General features: G+C 36.6%; 1 protein-coding gene across 2 annotated transcripts in view; it reads right to left on the bottom strand.

Moving 5' to 3' along the window:
- Positions 1–17,120, bottom strand: part of betaCOP (coatomer subunit beta) — a 234,667-nt gene that overhangs the window by 189,049 nt on the left and 28,498 nt on the right. For both annotated transcript variants that reach the window (XM_090381759.1, XM_090381760.1), the window contains exons 5-6: positions 16,158–16,365; positions 4,543–4,680 (exon numbers count right to left, since the gene is read on the bottom strand). In XM_090381759.1, coding sequence (XP_090237885.1) covers positions 4,543–4,680; positions 16,158–16,365 — 346 coding nt within the window. The remainder of the gene's footprint in view (positions 1–4,542; positions 4,681–16,157; positions 16,366–17,120) is intronic.

The raw sequence follows: 17,120 nt of genomic DNA, 5'->3' as shown, positions 1-17,120 counted from the left end.
TAGTTTTCATAATGCAACTGCAGATAATATCAGTATAAGTTAATTAAAATAATTTCATTACAACAAATGAGACTCGTTACAATTATATTTTTATCACTTATAGTTTCAACCCAATACACTTTATATACAAAGTGTGGCAATAAAGTTCCCAAAATGGAATGGTGCTATTGTGACCATGTTCAAGGAGTTCGAAAATAAACGGAAGTGGTATGTTGTAGCTCAAACTTGCTCCAACAGAGAGTGGTACAGAGATCATCCAGTAGGCTGACAACCAGTTTTGTTACTACTGTTAACATTTAGTGTCAAGATTTTGCAATGGAGCAATGAATTAATATCATATTTTGTTTCATAAACTGGGAAAATCTGCAATAGAAATGTAAGAACTGTTAAGGTAATGAAACGTTGTTGTACCAGTGCATTTGAATGATATAAGCAGTACAAAGTTGAACGTGATGACGTTTTACGATTATCCAAGAGGTGAGTGTCCATCACTTTCTTCTAATGATAACAGAGTTGCAAAATTTAGGAAAATGTGGCAAAAGATCATTGTTTGACTATCAGAGTAATAGATGACAAGTTGGATATGAATAAGGATTTAATTCATCAAATTCTGCATGAAGATTTAGGAAAATCAAAGGTCTGTGCAAAATTTGTGCTGCACAGCCTCATAAATGAGAAGCAACAAAGAGTGTCATCATGTGAAGACTTCATCCAAACAATCTTAATTTTCATGACAGTATTGTCACTGGAGATGAGCATTGGGTGTTTCAGTATGATCCAGAGAAGCTTCAGAGCATGCAGTGGACTTCAAAATCATCACCAAGGCTCAAAATGTTTCATATACAGAGGTCCAGGATGAAAACAATGCTAATCATGTTTTTCAACAAACAGGATGTGATTCACAAGGAATTTGTACCTGAAGAGTATGTCACTACTAGTGAAGCTGCAATTTCAAGAGAAAGGCAGCTGCCCCATTCTACACTTGTTGTGAAGACATTTCTGACGAAACATAACATTGCAGAGATCAACCATCCACCTTGCTCTCCCTATCTAGCACCATCATTCTTCCTCTTTCCTAAGGTGAAAGCTGCTCACAAAGGAAAGAGATTTCAGGATGTTGAGAATGTAAATAAAAACATAACTGCCAAACTGAACATCATTTCTTTGGACGGCTTTGCTGACTCTTTTCAGAAACTTTTAGAATAGTGTAATAAGTGCATTCAATCAAGTGGTAATTACTTTGAATAAAAAAAATTTTTTTTTTTTTTAAGCTCCTTCATTTTGTGTTCTTTTTATTGCAGTCCAGGAACTTTACTGCCACACCTCGTACATAGTTAAAATAATACAATACACTACTGTAAAAAAAGATATGTACAATTTAAATATGTTTTGCAGATGATTTTTTTTGGTAAATTCTTTGTCAGGAATGTCATCGCATGACTTTGAGGTCACAACAGATATTAAACTGATTAAAGCATAATTGAACTGCTTTGAGTGGTACCCTCATGTTACAGTATATCTCCTTCAGACGAACATAGCGGGCAATGGGGATGGATGGCTGAAGTTCCTTTTATGCAACAGAACAGCTTTCAAACTTCACTGTGAGGAGCTGATGAGTTCCATTTAGATGTAATGTGTACTTGTGATAGTTCCCTAAAAACTCTATTGATATCATGGCAGAAGCAGACAAACTGTTTACATATTGTAAAGAATGTCACCAAAACTTGATTTATTTTTTGATTCTTTGAAGTAGGCTAGACCTCTAATAAAGTCATTCAACTCATCTTGAATAAATAAACAGCTCCAGCTCTGGTGTTTCTTTGTTGGGTGAGTATTCAGGCTCAGCCAAAATTCTCAGGGCTCTGCAACCACATCTTCATCACATTCCATTTCATTTAAAGAACCTAATCCATGCTGTGGAGGTACCACAAGTGGCACAATGTCATTGTTAGGGATTGATCTCATCATTAAATCCAGGTTTAGATAAACAATCTTGTACTTATTCTTTGCTGAGAATCCAGTTAGAGTCACATTACAAAAGTAACAATCACCATCAAGGCATTTTGGCTCTTTCCATGTCATGAGTATGGCAAACAGCATTGACTTTTTCCCTTTTGTTTACCCAGTCTTTTGTTTACTGCTTGTTTAAATGTCATTCATTTAAACAAGCAGTACAAACAACATGTGGTGCCCATGCCTTACTATGGTCACCTACAGGACAACCATAGTAAAACTGGTAAACTTTGCTAATATCCATTGTGATTTTGTTAGGAAATAGCGGCACACATAGCAGAACTTGCTGGGGTGATTTTTACACTTTCAAGGCATGATGATGAATACATTTTAGTAATTCATCAAATCTCACCTGAAATTTATAATTTTATTCACATTTTACACTTATGTTTATACATTCATATTTGTATAAACAAATATACAAATATGAATATATAAATAATAATTATATTCATGGTATGTGAGTTTTATAATCAGCGTCCAAAGATCTGTCAAGTCCATATATTTCCTTTTCCCGAAAAGTACTTGTTGACCTGTTTTATCAGAAGTGATAAAAGACAAATAGTAGTAGTAGTATGAAAAATATATTCTCATTTTTCAGCTTTGGTGTAGTCAAGACACTGGGCTGTTAAGAGCTGCAATAATGAGAATATACACAGAGTGATCACTGAATTATGACCATCCCCATGAAAACTGAATGTGACCCATTGACCACGTGAGGTACGAGAGTGTGGAGTTAGTAGACCTACATAGCATAGATAAGGTGTCAGTGGTTCAGTAGGTAGTAAAATTCCGAGTGTCATGGGTAAAAGGAAGGATTTATCGGACTTTGATAAAGGACAGATTGTGGGTGCTCGACGAGCTGGTGCCTCAATTTCTCAAACAGCTGAACTGGTGGGATGTTCGAGAGCCGCCATAGTTAAATTGTACCAGGACTGGCATCAAAATGGTCAAACAACGACCTGACAGCAAAACTGCAAAGGTTAGCGAAAGGGTGATGTCAGAGGTGAGCGCCGGATCCAACAATGCGTACAAGCGAACAGGTGCAGAGCTGACTACCCAATACAACATGGGCCAACCCGGAACAATATCTGGCATGACCATGCATCGCATGCTTGCATGTTTAGATTATACCAGCAGACGACTCCTACGGCATCCTCTCCTAACCAAGGTTCATCGGCGTAAAAGACTCGCCTGGTGCAAAGAGCATGCAAGTTGGGCGTTAGAAGACTGGAAGAAGGTGTGCTGGCCAGATGAGTCACGTTATTTACTCCACACTGTGGATGGTCATGTACAGATTTAGCGTCAACAACATGAGGCTCTTGATCCATCATGCATGGTTTCAAAAGTGTAGGCTGGTGGAGGCAATTGTATGGTGTGGGGCATGTTTCATTGGCAGGAACTTGGACCCCTGGTGCATGTGAAACAACGTATCAGTGGTCTCTGCTATCGTCAACTGCTTGCTGGCTGTGTACACCCCGCTATGTTACACTTTTTCCCGAATGGAAATGGTGTCTTCCAAGATGACAATGCGCCGAGCCATTGGACACTTGTTGTGCAGGAATGGTTTGAGGTACACAGTCCTTACTTCCAGCATATCAATTGGCCTCTGAAGTCCCCTGATATCAATCCCATAGAGCACTTCTGGGACACTATGGAAAGACATATCAGGCGTCTGGATACACCAATCACCTCCATACCTGCATTGCTGACCGCATTACATACAGCTTGGTTGACCATACCTCCCGAACGCTTCCGACATCTTGTTGAATCAATAACCACATCAGATAGCTGATTTACTGAGGGCAAAAGGAGGACCTACAAAGTATTAGGTAGGTGGTTATAATTCAGTGATCACTCAGTGCACGTTACTTGCAGTCTTCTTACAACAAATCTGTTTTCTTTAACCTCCCTATCACGTTTTGTATTTCATCCAATTAGATGATAATATTCTTTCAGAGAATTTTTTAAAATCTTTCACATAAAAATAATTATTAACACTGCTATGAACTTGCATTTACAAGCACTCTCTCAACACATGTCCACTTGACTGGCAATACTGGCTAAGTACATGTGAAATTTTCATCCTGCTATTACTTATTCAAAACACTTTTTTCTCCTTTCCATTTAATTTCACATGGCTTTGCTTTCATTTATTCTAAGTTTCAGTGCTGTCTAATTACATTTTAATTATAACTACCTACCTATATATATCATTATAAGCAATCTTCTTCTAATATATAACTAGTATCATTGTGACATAGGTACAATACATGCGAACAGATCACTGAAATTCAATTTTAGAACCAGTTTTGTTCAGATGAAAGGTCTCTCTTACATTCAAATAACTTTATTGAGCCAGGATATGCCTTTTCTCCAATATCAGATGAAATTACCTGAAAGTATTATTCAAAACAATGTTGTTAAACTCCACAAGTCAGATATTACTCCCAGTGCTCGTTCCTACAAAATATGATTATTCCTACAACTATGATTACATTTATTTACAACTCAATTAAATATGCATACCTTAATAGCAGTTGGTGCATTAGACAAAGTGACCAATGTTCCTGCAGCTTCATATCTCACAGCAGGGCTGCTTGAATTCAGAAGGTTATATATACATCGAATGAAACGAGACCTTTCTGAAGGATTTGCATGACACATCTAAAATTATATATAAACAGATTTATTAATTTAAAAAGGTTGCATTTAAATTATGAAATTTTTATTTGTAATGTGAAGAGTGCTGCATATTATCCAATTTACTAAGACTGACAGAAACATAATATATTAAAAACTGCAGAGAGAGAAATTTTATGAAATACAGGCATCCCCTGCTCAGTGATCTCATTTGGGGACATAAAAATAGTATTCAATGAATCTGCGTAAGTGGGAGAGATTTGTCCATTTGATCCAATTTTCCAGGGTAAACAGTTTTAACTGGTTAGCATAAGTAAAATTTCTGGCTGATTTTAAGGCATCATATCTCTATGTAACAATATTAAATGTAGCAGAAATATTTAAATCTTTAAATATGAACTTTTAATACATAAATTGTGCAATAAAATAAGTTTTCAAGAAAACTGCCTTAAAAATTATGGTACTTTATATATTGTATTTATATATTTTTTTCAATAATGGCTTGCAATACTGCTAATTTTTGAATCACTCAAAACCACTAAATGTGATGGGGAAGCTTGAAGGAAGAGCAAGAAGAGCAGGAAGAGCAACAAAGATGGGTAGGAATATTTTCTCACTACGGTCTTTCCAAAAGAAGATGAACATCAGTCACCCTTGAGTTGAAGAAGGAATCCAGAATAGTTTGCCCCATAACAGCCCAAAGCATTTTCAACCACTAAGGGATCTCTCTGTATCCACATTATTATCTCTGAAGTAGGAAAGATATTCATCAAACTTTTGGAATGCCTCAGCCATACCTTTAGTGGTTATCACCTTAGTCAGCTCAAGTTCTTTTCCATTCCTTTCTCAAAATTTTCAAGGACTTTCTCTTGTTCAGCAGACATTTCTATGAGCTTGCCATTGCTTAAGCCATCTTTCTGGTTTTCAATAAACTCTTATTTATAGTCAGATTCTATATAATCCAACCTAATGTCCTAGCAAAGTTCTACTATGTTTTTAATTTTTTTTGATATCAAAGCCATGGAAGTCTTCAACAAAGTCTTCCCAAATCTTTTTCCACACTCCATTTTTGTTGCTCTTCCTGCCAGGTACTGATAATAGTATCAATGGCATGTTTAATATTGTATACTTTCCAAAATTCTTTAAGGCTTAGAGCAGTGGTTCCCAAACTGTGTGCCGTGGGATATTTTAAATCTGAGGGAAACACAGTGATACTCAACATCTGTCGGACACTACGCAAACTGTTAGCTCGAAGTAGTTCATGGTTTCAACATTACTTATTAAGGGTTGTTTGGACCTAACTACTTAATAAATGGAACTGTTAGGTATTTCTTTTGGCCTAGGGGTGCTGTGAAAAAAATTACTGAGACGCTAAGGGTGCAGTAAACCGAAAGTTTAGGAACCTCTGGCTTAGTGTATTTTCGTCCTCATTCATAATATTAAGAGAAAGACCTCCTAATATAACAGGCCTTAAATGCTGCTATCAAACCCTGATTTGATTCATTGGTTAGATGAGAGTGGTGGTATTGGGAAGGGCATAAAAATAACTTTTAAATTGTCACTAAACACATTGGGGGTGGGGGGATATATTCTGGTGCATTTTCCAATATCAAGAATTTTATTGGAAATGTTATTGGCTGCACAATATTGTTCAACTGCTGGATGAAAATAATCTGAAATCTAAACTGTTTAGAAAAGACAACAGTGACCCAAGCCTTATTAGATTTCCCTATGATTTGGCAATTTTCATTTAATAAATCCCTTAAGAGCCCTGGGATTTTCTGAGTGGTAGGTTAACAGGGGCATTTGCTTGAAATTGACAGCATTTCCAGCTAGCATCACTGTTATTCTCTCTTTTGACACTTTAACTTCAAGCATGGATTTTTCATTCTGGAAATTAGCATTAGCAAATGATACAAAAAAGTAAGCTTATACAGCATCAGCCAAAAAAAAAAAAAACACAACACTTCCCATTTCACCTATTTATTCTGTCCAATATTTTGTCTAGTTCAGTAGTTTTCAACCTTTTTTTAATAACGGCACCCCTAAGTAATTTATTTTATTTGGCAGCACCCCTACTCAATTTTCTGCCTGTTAGATCTCATTCTGTGTGTGTGTGTGTGTGTGTATATACAGGGCGTCTCAAAAATATTGGTACAAACGTTTAGGGGAGGTAGGTAACATCTAAAGGAATGTGAATCGCACAGGAACCCATAACTGGAAACATCACAGTAAGTCGGTACACGGCGCTGTTCATCAGTTCGCGAGAGGGAAAATTTCTGGTTTACTCATTCAAGCGGTAGTTGCCGCACGAAGAGCATACATCAATATACAAACTGTGAGCTGGCAGACATGCACCTAGTGCATGGATTAGCAGAGGGCCCACACGGTGTGCACCCCCATGCGGCACAACATTGCTTCGCAATAAACGTGTGGACAGGTATGGTCGGTGACTGCTTAGTCAGCCCATACCTGTTACCATCCCGCATGAACTCCACTAAATATCGGATCTTTCTTGAACAAGTTCCACCAGGGTTACTTGACGATGTTCCAGCAAATGTGAGATGCAACATTTGGTTTCAACATGACGGGGCGCCTGCCCATTGTGGAAGGTGTGTTCGTGACCATTTGAACAGGCGTTTTGGGCGTCGATGGATTGGCCGTGGTGGACCCATTGCCTGGCCCCACGCTCACCTGATTTATCGAGCCTTGATTTCTTTCTGTGGGGGCCCTCAAATCTATCATGTATGAATCGCCTGTGGAGACAGAAATGGATCTCGTGGGGAGACTCGTCTGCACTGCTGCTACTGTCAAAGAAACTCCAGGTGTGTTCGACCGTGTCTGCCAATCCATGCTGCGTCGCTGTCACACATGCATCGCATCTCATGGTGGAACCTTCGAGGATCTGTTGTAACATCATGCAATGCATCCATCTCGTACTCCATTGTTAATATTATGTCAAATAAATGTTTGCCACTAATTACTGTCTTGTGTCATTTCTGCTTCTTGTGCCTCTGCTACTACTTTCCCGTGACGTTTCCGGTTGTGGGTTCCTATGCGATTCACATTCCTTTAGATGTTACCTACCTCCTCTAAACGTTTGTACCAATATTTTTGAGACACCCTGTATATATACATAATATTAAAAAAATATATATGTTATATGATATTTATTATAATAATATAATTATAAAAATTACATTTCATAATACAAATTATATATATACAGTATATAATTTTATTCTTTATATAGAGGCACTAAATAAACATCAATTATAGATCACCACAAAATTAAAAAGATACTGTACACCTTTTTATAATGAAATAAACATATAAATTAAAAAATAATAATAAGTTTAAGTAACTTAAACCCAAATTACGTGGCACCCCTGGAATGTTGTTGCAGCACCCCAGTTGAAAACCACTGGTCTAGTTCTTCATTAAATTTATTTAAACTATCAACTTCCACAACAAATGGAAGTTTGTTCCAGCAATCAACTACCTGCTGGCTAAAGGCAAACTTCTGCACATCTATTCTGCAACCAACAAAAATACTTTATATAAGTGCATACAAATACAGTGAAATTATAAGAGCCTGTGGTATTCATACTTTTTTTTTTTTGCAGTGGCTACCAAACAAAAGTGCATGTTCCCTCCAGACTTGTTTAACTGTTTGTGGACATTAAATAGGTCCAGAGCAGGTGAAGCATAACTTCATTGGTGGCACCAAGTTTTGCTGTGTATATGAAGCTTATTTTGCAATGCCCATGGTTGATCAAGACAAGTTGGTGGCACCTCATTTCTGCTGTGGTAGTTGCAAGTCCACATTATGGGGATAATTTTGTGGTAGTCATGTGTTCCTTTTGCTATACCTTGAATATGGAGAGAGTCCACAATCCATCATGACCACCCCCTTTGGATGATAGCTAGGTCAAAGTTTAAATGTCTGCAGGTTATAAAATGTATCCCAACACACTGCCCTCTACTGCGCTGGTGCCACATAACGAAGGCCTGATAATTCCCAATCCACCTCTCAGAGAAGAGTTTTCAAAACTAGATGAATCTGACGAATAACATTTTTGGGATTACATCTGAAAGTCTGTTCAAATATAGTACCACATTTCATTAATCAGCAAGAAATGGATGACTTAGTGAGAGGCTTGGATCCAACCAAATCGAATGCAGGGGTTCTAGCATGTCATTTAAAAGAGTGGAACTAGTAGATCCCAGCTGCAAGACATACAAAAAAAGACATTGATTATGCACATTTTTACACTGTTGCAGAGTCCCTGTACTTTTGTTTTGATTTGACTGTTGTTGTGTTTGAAGGTTTTTTGGCACAAGGGCCTCCTGGGCCATATTGTGTCTGTTCATTATAAAATTATGACTGAGTCTTTAATATTATGATTATCATAGGCATATATATATTTATGCTTATCGGGTATTTAAAGAGTGCTTCAAGATTTGCATTATTGCCAAGTATGTGTGATAAAGTTAAAGGTTCCTGAATGTCGGATAGAGTACAAAAATTGGAAATCCGGGTACTTGAATATTGAGGGCATTCTATGAGGATATGTTTGATAGTTAATTGGGATTGATAGTAAGAACAACGAGGAGGAATTTTTCCCATAAGCAAAAAGAGATGAGTTATATATAGTCTTTCCAAAATGATTTCTTCTCGCCTTCTTTTTCTGAAACTAGAAGTCCACAGGTGAGGTTATTTTTTAATCTGAAATAGTTTATTATTCACTTGTGTTTGCCACAGTTTATACCATTGATTTCTACATGCTGTTTTAATAGTGAATTTATAAATAGTGTATGGAACTTTCAGATTGAAGAATAATCCACTGTCAAGATGTTTAGCAGCATGATCCACACGTTCATTACCTGGGATGCCGACAAGACCAGGTACCCAGCAGAAGGTGACCACCTGGTTGGATGTTTCATATTGATATAAACAAGATCGGATCTATTTCAGAACGGGATGTTGGGGAGAAGTAACAGACTGAATGGCAGTGACAGCACTTAAGGAATCAGTGTATATATCAGAGCTCGCTTGAATTGCTGCTTGGTTATATTATTTAGGGCTAGTTTTATTGCATACAGTTTTGCGGTGTAGATACTGCATTCTGAAGGAAGAGAAACAGCTATTGAGAAGATAAAAGAAATGGCTGCAGTTCCTACAGTTTCATATGTTTTGGAGCAATCAGTATAAATATGCAGTTTCTCTGAATGGGCTTCACATAGCTGCAAAGTTGTTGTTTGGCAGAGCCTTTTCTCCATCTCAGAAAGAAATTATCACAATGAGGTGATAATTGAATCCAGGGATATTCAGGAGGAGCAACATCTTCAAGGATATGCTGGAAGTTAATATTCCAACAAAGCATCAGCTCTTGTAATCTAAGACCTGCAGGGCAGTTTTCATTAGGTTTATTACAATATAGCATTACACACTGAGGGTCAAACAGGTATTCTCAGATAGGATGACATGAAATACTTTTAATTTTTGCAGCATAACTACATAGCAATGATTTTCGTCTGAGGTGCAATGGGGGTTCATTTGCCTCAATATACAGGCTGTTGACTGGCGATGGTCTGAAAGCTCCCGTGGCTATCCTTAGAGCATATGTTGAATAGTATTCAGATGTAACAAGGAACTGTTTCTTGCCGAGTCATATACAGGCGATCCGTAATCTAAGCGGGATCGAATTAAAGTTTTATAAAGATGTGAGAGGGAGTGTCTATCGGCACCCCAGGAGTTAGTAGAGACAGCTCTTAAGATATTTAATTTCTTTAGACAGACCGTCCTTAGGTAGGCTATATGAGTAGAAAAGCCAAGTTTATTATCTAGATATAAACCCAATAAATGAAAATTGTCGGTAAGAGGAATTGGGTTGTTTTTTAAATATAATTCAGGATCTGGATGAAATTTTCGCATTTTACAGAAATTACTTGCAGTCGATTTATTTTCTGCTAATGAATAACCATTCCATTGCGCTCACGATTCTATTCTGACTATGGATAGTTGAAGTTGCCTTTCTATGGTATTCATAGTTTGTGACTGACAAGAGATAATGAGGTCATTGGCAAACATGTATGATTCTACTGTTTTTGGTATGTCTTGTGTCATATTAGTAATTCTTATTGTGAATAATGTTGCGCTTAGGATGGAACCTTGCAGTACACCCTCATCTTGTTCAAATGTTTTTGATACACTATTTATATATCTGACCTGAAACGTTCTGTGGTGTAGGAAGTTTTGTATAAATTGGGGTAACTGTCCCCTCAAACCAAAAGAACGAAGGTCCTGGAGGACACCATATCGCCAAGTGGTATCAAAGGCTTTCTCAATATCAAGGTTGACCATAACCAGATGTCTCCTTACAAAAGCATTGTGGATGTTCGCTTCTGCTTTGATCATCACATCTAAGGTTCAGCGGTTCTTCCGAAATCCATACTGGTTTCTATTTGGCAGATTATTTGTTTCCAGAAGCCACGTTAGCTGCCTGTGGACCATTTTTTCTAAGACTTTGCCTAAACAGCTTGTTAGTGAAATTGGCCTGTGATTATGTGGGATGGTATGATCCTTACCTGGCTTTGGAAAAGCCAGCACAATTGAGTGATGCCAAGAGTGTGGATAAGAATTTTCTAGAAATATTCGATTGTAGAAATTCAACAGGGAATTGATTGCTTTGTTACTTAATTTTTTTAGCATTATACAGCAAACTCCATCTGGACAAGCAGCAGTACTAGATGTTTTATTTAGAGACTCCAAAAGTTCCTTTAAAGTGAATGGCTGATTGTATGGGTGTGATACCCTAGTAGAAAAGTTTATTTTGTGTTTTTCTGCAGATGCCTTAATTTTTTGAAAGGTTTGGCTGTATGTGGACACTGCTGATATACTGGCAAATGACTCAGCTAATGCGTTTGCTATTTCTGTTGGAGCGGACAATTCCTGCCCTTTCCAGTTTAGAATTGAGGCTGGAGACTGCCCGTATTTACCATTAAGTGTTTGTATATTTTTCCAGATGAGTCAGTTGTCCGTGTCTTTGTTTATGGTGGAAGCAAAACTTATCCGAGAGTCTTTCTTTGTGATTCTTCTTATTTGGCAGAATTTGGCTTTGAGTCTTTTAAAGTTAATTAGGTTTGCAGTTGTAGGGAATTTGTGAAATAAATTCCAAGTTCAATTTTTGTCTGTTTAGCAAATGTGCATTCCTGATTCCACCAGTATCTGCTGTGTTACAGAATTTGCGGCTTGTAATATCTGATTGGTTATATGATTGGTGACAATATCTATCAGCTGGGACTAGACAATCTCATCATCAAACTGAATTTGGGAAGCATATTCATGCCAGCTTGCTTTACGGAATTTCCAAGTGGATCGCTGAAATGGGGACACGTTTACTTGTGTTTGAATATTGCAAATAATCTGTAAATGATCACTATTTAGCAGGTTATCAAGAATTTTCTACTCCATATTGGCATATATGGAAGGAGAACAGATTGAAAGGTCTATTGCAGTCATGGAGCCTGTAGAAAAATGTATATAGGTAGATTCACCAGTGTTTAACAGGGTAAGGTTATGAGCATCAAGCAGGGATTCTATTATTTTACCCCGTTTGTCAATTGTTGGAGATCCCCATAGCAGATGACAAGCATTGAAATCATCCAGTAAGCAGAACAGGGATGGCAGCTGATCTACTAGGTTTTCTAAGTCATCTGAAGAGAAAGAGAAATTAGGAGGGAGATGTATAGAAGCAACTGTAAGGGTGATCCCAATTACAATACGCACTGCCACAACTTCAAAAGGAGTCTGAAGAGAAACATGTTTGGATGGAATGTTGTTTCTGACAATGATTGCTACCCCTCCTTGGGCAGGTGTGTTAATACTCCTGTCTTGTCTAAAGATGGTATAATTTTTGACAGAAGGACACACTCGTGAATTTAAAAGAGTTTCCTGTAGGGCTATGCTAGCTGGTTTATACTGATCGATTAGATCCTGCAAATCGTCTTTGTATTTCAAAAGCCTTTGCAATGCCACTGAAGAATTTTTTCCATTATGTGGTTTTGTGTGTTGTTTTTGATTCTGAGAGTTTTTTTTTTGCTTGTAGTTTGCTTGAATCGATCTATTTTTATTTTGTCTTTCTTTAGGAAGGTGGGGGTGGGTCACGTCCATATTATCGGTAGCATGTAATTCTAAAATGCCATCATCTGAATTATGATGTTCATCAATGTCCATTCCGGTTTAAAAGGATGATTACGGTTTCGTGATTTCTGTCACTTTTGGTTTTATTGTTGAGGAAACATCGGTTGGTATGGTAATTGAGGTATTACTGGCTTGTTCACTTGTTTGTTGTGTAGGTTTTGAAATAGAGAGCAATGAATGTCCCAATTCGTAATAGATATATTCAGAAGAACTGTTACTTCAGTCTGGATCCCTACAGACTGGAAATGTTGAGCTGCTGTGGCATATGTGCACTTTGTCTCTGTTTTAATTATCTGTCTTCTCGCCTCTAAATAAGTCACTTTATTTTCTACTTTATATTTCTGAATTTTTTCCCCTTGTTTCCATAATTCACGCATTTTTGAGAAAGCTGGGTAGTTACTCTTACAGTTTGGGCAATGCGGGGTGGTAATGGTGCAGTCTGATTGGTTATGCTCCTTTGAACCACAGTTTGGACATATTGCCTCACCTCGACATGCAGTTTGAGTGCCTGTATTTTTGGCATTTGTAGCTCCTGATGGGGTTCGGAATGTATGGTCAGACACAGCAATGTAGGTAGCCTGCTTTCACAGATGTCAGTAAGTTAGGTGTGCTAAAAGTAAGAATTATGCTCCTTGTTGGAACCAGAGTACCATCTTTTCGGGTCATAATTCTTCTTGCTCGGATGACTTTTTGATCATGTAATTCTTGGGCAATTTCCTCCTCTGATACAAGTAATAAGTCCCATTCTGTTATCACTCCCTTGGAGGAGTTTAAGGTGGCATGGGGAGAAACTTTTATTGGGTATCCTCCAAATGTTGTAAGCTTTAACAGCTTCGCGGAATGTTGAGGTTGAGAAGTCTATCAGAAGATCGCCTGACTGGAGTCGCCTAACTAATTTAGGCAAACCTGCAGCAGACTCAATGCATTTCTGCACAAGAAAGGGTGATAATTTACTCAGCGGCTGATCTGATAGAGAATACAAAATGAGGAAAGCTGGTATCTCCTCTTGAGGGGTTGTTTTCAATGCCTCAAGGGGATATTCATTATCGGTGTCATTTGACACAAGTTTTGAGCTCAATGGCTCTAAAAGTGGAAACATGTTGTTATCCATCTTTGCTCCTTTCAGCCCTGGGAGAGTGGATTTCTTCTCCCAGGTTACCGGCCCCGCCACGGGGAGGCAGGAGCAGTGCCGCTAGAGTGACCAAGCAGTATAAACGTTAGTTAGTTTAAAGAAAAAAAAAAAAAGAATGATGATTGTCCTTTCTTAAACTTGCTTACAATTCGTAAGACTAAGTTTTTTATTGATCAAAGATTGCTAAAGAACTTTTCAAACTGAAGAAGAATTGTGGCTTTGAGTAAACGCTGTATGAATCACTCGGGAAAATCGCTTGATCACCATAATGCTTGGCACCTGGGACCTTGATTTCACTGGTCATTTATGAAAATTAGTATTATTCACAATGCACAAGAGTAGAACCTTTCACAGACAGTTCAAGTAAAAGTTTGAAAGCTATGTTGCTTCACATTGGGATATATAAACCCATTGAATCATGCTCTGTTCATATTAAAGAACATGAAAATGTGAGGCATGAATTAAAAATTGTCTGATGCAAAAGTGAAAGGTGACATAAAATTCCACCAAGGCATACAGTTCTGGTGAAATTTTCCATCATGAGAAGTACCAAGAAAGGTGGAATGATGCTAGATAGGCAACTATATCTAGTTCTTGGTTCAGGATGATCACACTGATCACACAAATGTTGTTTACTTATAGCAAGGATTAATGCCAAATTCTGCAAAGAAGTTAAACATTGTTAAATCAAATACAGTATTATTGCATATTTACTTTTCTTTCATTTCTAGGCAAATTGATGTTAAGCAAAAACTAAGGTCATATCCATAAAGAAACACCAAAAAATGCAAATAAACTGCTGTTTGGAAGAAAAGTAATGCTGAGAGCAAAAGAGAAAACCTAGTTTTTTTGGATGCAGAGGAAACAATATTTGTGTTGTGCTTTTGCCAAGAGAGATTAGAGGTCAGGGTAATTCCAAATAGACATATGATCTTGCCTATAAATCAGAGTGCCTTCAAAGATAAGCATAGGAGCAGAAAAATTATTTTTGTGAGATATAAGGCAGGACTGAGTTTTAGAAGGATTGAAATCAACTAAGCTATCTTTGCCCCACTTCAGAATTATGTGGAAATTAGCATTTAAAGAATTGGTAGTGGTAATAGATATTCAAGAAGTTGAAGCTGTTTGAGCAGGGCAAGGTTTCTCAAACTGAAAGATGGAATGCAATGGATTCTGGTCAATGGAAGAAGGTCATTAATATACAAAAGGAAAAGAGTGGGAGAAAAAAACTGAACCTTGGGGAACACCAGCATTAGTGGAGAAGTTAGAAGACAGAGAGCCATCTACCATCACCCGCAGCGAGCAGTCAGAGAAAACTGGATACCCAATTTTTTTTTTTTTTTTTTTTTTGTTTAATGAAAACCCCAAGCACAAGAGGTATTAGAAACCTATAGTACTTAGCACCGTGCATGGGCTGGACGTTGAGAAGGTGAAAGAAGATATCTGTTGACATTAGACTTGAACTTCTTTAGACTGTAATTTTTAGCATGAAGGAAGGTTGTTCCAGAAAAAGGAAGTTGAATGAATAAATGAAGAAGAAGAAAAGTTGGTTCTGTGAGTTTGAACTTGGATAGTAAAAGGATGTTGACTGGTTTACCTGTAAATGAGCATCATAAATTAAGTGTGAATCATCCAAGTATATGTTCTGTGAGTATAGGTTCTGTGAGTTTGAACTTGGACAGTAAAAGGATGTTGACTGGTTTACCTGTAAATGAGCATCATAAATTAAGTGTGAATCATCCAAGTATATGCTTTAGATATTCACATTTAGTAAAAATGACATAATATAATGTGTTCAAAAAAAGAAATGGAACCCACTGACACAAAGGTCCTTTATTTCTTTCTACATTCAATATTAAATACAAGGGATGCTGAACATTCTGCAGCAAAGCAATTCAAATCTTAGCCCATCTAATTCTCTGTGTTTTTCTTTTTTTATAAATATCATGGATTCAAATCATACTCATTCACAGGAACAGCAACAAGTGATATTTTCAGCATTCAATAGTTGCTATATCAACAAACACATTAAAAGTGTTCCATTGTATGATACATAAGTCGTTACAGTGAACAACTTCTGTAATCTAAGTAAAGTAACGTTAGGTCAGTTCCTTTCATGGGTTGCATTTCTTTTCGAATACTGTGCTTTCACATAGTACCTACCTTATAAATTAATTCCACAATGACAAGTTGTAAAATATCACCAAAACTATGTACATGATCAATACAAGAACTGAGATAATTCAGCGCTCTCTCCTGATCAACATGTATCAACATCATAAATGCGTTACGTTTACAAGACATATCTTGTTCTGTTTCAAGGAAGTTAGCAACAAGCTCTGGTGCATCAGGAATCAGGAAATCAAAGTTTCTAATTACAAAAGGGGAAAAAAAAAAAAATTTTTTTATGTTATATAATACAAAGAACAACTATTTTATACTATATAATATAAACACATATACCAAAACTAACAGATAACAAAAATAACAATTTCTGTACAGATTATTAACATTATCATCAGCACTCTATTAATATATCCTAAAATAACATGACTTCTCAATTCCAATTAAGGTAATATATACATCAAATTATAGCACTTAAACTAAAATATCTTGGTGAAGCTATTTCAGAAATTAAATTTTATTTCTATTCTATAGGGAATCAAAATACTTCTTAAATTATATACTTGTTTAAGCATTCTGACTATATAAATTATTCATTTTTTAAAACATGGCATATATATATATATATATATATATATACAGTTGGACCTCTACATAACGAAATTGATCGTTCCCTTGAAAAAATTAGTTAAAACAGAAATTTCATTATAAAGGAATATGACCTTTTCAACAATGAAAAATACTGTAAATTCAGAAATTTAGTAAAAGATGGGAAAAAGTGGGAATGAATATATTTTCTAACATTTCATTAATACATACATATTAAAAAATGACTACTTACATGGTGCCCACAATTTATTAGTAGACTTTTAAGAATTATGTCTAAAATATTTGGTTATTTTTTTTGTACACTGGATTCTACTGTACACCATTCATAAAAATGTTTGCATTTGTTTAAACTTTAATCACTCAGATATATTTTGTGTTGCATTTTTTTCCCAC

This window comes from Mastigoproctus giganteus, chromosome 9 (assembly GCF_048544385.1).
Source record: "Mastigoproctus giganteus isolate SK-2022 chromosome 9, ASM4854438v1, whole genome shotgun sequence".
NCBI classification, from domain to species: domain Eukaryota; kingdom Metazoa; phylum Arthropoda; class Arachnida; order Uropygi; family Thelyphonidae; genus Mastigoproctus; species Mastigoproctus giganteus.
The sequence above is the reverse complement of the archived record's forward strand: the minus strand, read 5'-3'. Positions and strand labels throughout refer to the sequence as shown.